Source organism: Aegilops tauschii, chromosome 7 (genome assembly GCF_002575655.3).
Source record: "Aegilops tauschii subsp. strangulata cultivar AL8/78 chromosome 7, Aet v6.0, whole genome shotgun sequence".
In the NCBI taxonomy this organism is placed as follows: domain Eukaryota; kingdom Viridiplantae; phylum Streptophyta; class Magnoliopsida; order Poales; family Poaceae; genus Aegilops; species Aegilops tauschii.
The window spans coordinates 149,480,818-149,484,482 of NC_053041.3; the positions used below are offsets into that span (position 1 = coordinate 149,480,818).

The 3,665-nt window shown below is 47.1% G+C and overlaps 1 protein-coding gene across 1 annotated transcript; it reads right to left on the reverse strand.

The window, feature by feature from the left end:
- Positions 1 to 833: 833 nt before the first annotated feature.
- On the reverse strand, positions 834 to 1,968 carry LOC109754174 (sphinganine C4-monooxygenase 1-like). Its single transcript, XM_020313095.3, has 2 exons — positions 1,682 to 1,968; positions 834 to 1,548 (listed from the first exon to the last, which is right to left on the reverse strand). The coding sequence occupies exons 1-2, from the start codon at positions 1,910 to 1,912 to the stop codon at positions 976 to 978; spliced, it is 804 nt and encodes a 267-aa protein (XP_020168684.1). The 5' UTR covers positions 1,913 to 1,968; the 3' UTR covers positions 834 to 975.
- Positions 1,969 to 3,665: the final 1,697 nt, after the last annotated feature.

Genomic DNA, 3,665 nt, shown 5'->3' on the forward strand with positions numbered 1-3,665 from the left:
TTAAACAACTTGAGACTGTTGAAACTGATGAAAACTATGATTCACCTATTATGCCCAGCTCTCCTACTAGATTTGAAATGCCTAAAGTACCTAAGGGTTATGTTATGGATGGGGAGATTGCTAGGGCATTTCTTATTTGTAATGATAGATATGATCTTATGAAATTGATAAGTAAGTTGAAAGAAAAAGCTATGATGGAGAAAATGAAATACGATCCTAAGTTTGTTACTTCTCCTATCTTTGTTACCGATAAGGATTACTCTATTAATCCTGAATTAATTACTTCAGTAGAATCCGATCGTTTTCATGGTTATGAATCTAAAACTGTTGTGGCACACCTTACTAAACTGCAGGATATTGCCACCATATTTGCTCATGAGAAAAAAATTCGCTACTACTATATCTTTAAGTTGCTTCCTTTCTCATTAAAGGGTGATGCTAAAGAATGGTTTAAAACTCTTGCTCCTGGTTGTGTGAGTAGTCCCCAGGATATGATATATTACTTCTCTGGAAAAAAATCCTGCTCATAATAAACAAGCTGCCTTATAGAAAATTTATAACTTTGTGTAATTTAAAGAAGAGAATCTCCCTCAAGCTTGGGGAAGACTTCTCCGATTACTAATGCCTTGCCAGATCATCCTCTTAAAAAAATAAAATACTTGATATCTTTTACAATGGACTAACTGATGCTTCTAGGGACTACCAATTGCAATTCACCAATATAATCCACAACATAAGCATATTTCTTGAAGATAGGACTATCATAAGCGAGAGCAGCATTATCTTTCGTATCTTTATCATCAATAACTTAAGGTACGAGCAGAACATACATATTCATAAGGGAGCACAATATATAAATAGTGAGAAACCACATTATTAGTGCCAGAACATGAGCACATACATCGTCTGTAGTGAAGTTCTATATATCTAGCCAAATGAACCTATATATATATCAGGGGAAACCAAACCAGCTGCTCAATGGGACTTGTGATGCTCGTGCGCCGCAAGGGCGTGCTTAACCGGGCGCGCCTCTACTCCTCCACCCTCGCGGCTCAGGACCGTGAAGGGCATGTACGTCCCGAGGATCTTGTCCCACACGACGAAGAAGGGCTGCGAGAAGTTGTGCTTGTTGCCGTAGAGCTGGTGGTGGATGTTGTGGAAGGCGCTGTTGTTGGCGAAGACAGCGTGGAAGATATTGCCGGGCAGCCAGAGGCCACAGTGGTCGTCGACGGTCTTGATGGCGCCGAACGAGATGAAGAAGATGGCGGTGCGGGGGGTCATCCCGGAAGCGAGGTACCCGACGGCGCCGCTAGCCGTGTCCATGAGCAGGCCCTCCAGCGGGTGGCTGTAGAGCGCCCCGAACGCGTAGGGCACCAGGATGGTGTGGTGCTGCGCGTGGACGTGCTTGTAGAGGAACTTGTTGGTGTGGAGGTACCTGTGCACGAAGTACTGCCACGTGTCCATGGCGAACATTGCCACGACGAACTGCAGCGCTATCACCGGCGCCGGAGGCTGCTCCCTCGTGTCGCGGCTCCCATCGCCGGTGATCTGCATGCATGTTTCGCAGAAAGTAAGAGCAGAAGTTACGTCCTACTACTTCGTCCCATAATGTAAAACGTCTTTTTAACACTACACTACCAACTTGTGCATGGATGGCACGAGGAGGGGATCGAAGTAGTACCTTGAAGACGATGAGCGAGACGGCGACCTGGACGGCCTGCTGGAGGAGGACGCCCTTGAGGACGGTGCGCTTGGAAGGTATGTTCCTGGTCTCCTCGTCCTCCTTGGGGTGGAGGCGGTAGCGGTCGGCCGTCCCCAGCGCGTCCAGCACGATGTACAGCCCCGAGTAGAGCCAGTACACCGCGATGGGCACGAACGTGCCCAGTAGCTCGTCCGAGACCGGGAATGCCATCTAGATCAGTATGTTGCCAAACCCGACAACCCAGATGTTTACAGCGCACACTGATGGATTGCCTCCTCTAGCTTGGAGATGGATAGATGCATGGATGGTTTTGATGTAGGCCACGGCTGCTGCTTCAGCGGCCATTTATAGGGGGCAGGGGGAGGAATGACAATGCGGCGGGTCTACGAAGGCTCGCGAGACCGGGGAGAAAACTTGGGATAACTCTGCACGTGCTTGGGGCGAAGAGAATTCAAGCTAGGGTGGCGGAGGCCGACGGGAAAGCATGCATGCAACACTCGCGCGTGTCCAGAGAAACATCACTTTCGTCCATGGTTCAGTAACGGGTGAGCGTATGTGGTCAGTCCAGCTATTTTTACCCTGTGTACGTACTTGGCAGATCACTGGAACGGCACGTGAGCTGAAGCTGCCGGTCCGACTTGGTGTTCTGCAAGTGTTCTAGGTTATATGACTCTGCTTCGTCAACTCCCGCGGAACGACAAAATGTTGTTCGTCCAACTCTATCTGTTAGTACATGTTTCACCTTTGCATTTCGAAATGAGCGGGGTATTCCATTTGGTCAGCGACGACTTACTAGATATTCCACGGAACCGCAGCTATCGAGCGCCATTTTTCTCCCAAGACTTAACATTTCAAATTAGACGTCTTGACCTTTCACGGCGAAAGCCAATCCGTTTCTCCTCCCGCCTTCACGAGGAGAGATCGCACTAGTACAGTACGTGCACTACAAGTCTACAACTCTGACATATGATATATTTGAATTCAGAGAATAGGAGCTCTCACTGCTCACCAGTCTCGAGTCAGGCAGCCCATCCTTGGCCCGAGGGTGGTCGGTGGTGTGGAAGCTACCGCCGAAAGGAAAATCGAGCAGGCTAGGAGGCGATTGCCCACACTGTCGATAACAAAAACTGTGCAAGCTTAAAATTCCTCTTCGAGTGAATACCTTTTTTTTTATAAACATGTGTGCGATCTTAACTAGAGATAACCTGACGGTTCTCATTTAGCAAGGTAGTAAGATATGTGTCTTTTATGTCAACATGACGAGTCTATTAATCAAAACAATTAGTGTAAATTTGTCTGTTTCGTGTCATCCATGGTCCAAATAGCTTCAAACTTTTACCTTCACTATAATATGTTCGGCAATTGGTTGCGGGGTTTTCACACCGAAAAATGTGCATATATTATTGTGGGGGCGGCAGATTTATATTGGACTTTGTGGCTTACGAGGAATAATATGGTTTTTAAAGGAAAATGTGCTTCATCTCCGGTGCAGGTTATACATGTATGTATGGGTGGCTCCATACTTGCTCTATCCTATAGAGGCCGGAGAACAGATTTTTTTTTATAATGATGTCTACCAGGCTGGAGCATACAGGAAGGTTTTCTCTCATCATGGGTGGTTGTTTCATCTCCGGATAGTATCTACCCAACCTTAAGTTTGTCTCCTTTGTTAGTTGTGAAATGATATTTTCTTTTTGTTGTGTTGGATGTGTGTGTCGTGTTATGCACACGCTAGGAATCATAGAGTGAGAGCAACTCCAACGGGCCGACCCAAACGGACGGCGATTTCGTTCGCTTTTTGTCCGTTTGGGTCGGCCGCCCGCCCTGCATCCACCCTCTTTTAGATTTGGGTCGGCAGTGTGCCCAACACGCCGACCCATATGTACCGGCGTGGCCGGCTGGCCGCCAAATATTTACATTGATTTGCATTCAAACATATTGTCAAATAACATAGTTCCGAATA

What these genes read in the sequence shown, in the direction of transcription:
- LOC109754174 (XM_020313095.3), bottom strand. Translation starts at nt 1,912, where the DNA reads ATGGCATTCCCGGTCTCGGACGAGCTACTGGGCACGTTCGTGCCCATC. An exon ending in TCTCGCTCATCGTCTTCAAG is followed by an intron (nt 1,549 to 1,681) that starts GTACTACTTCGA and finishes ACATGCATGCAG; the next exon opens with ATCACCGGCGATGGGAGCCG.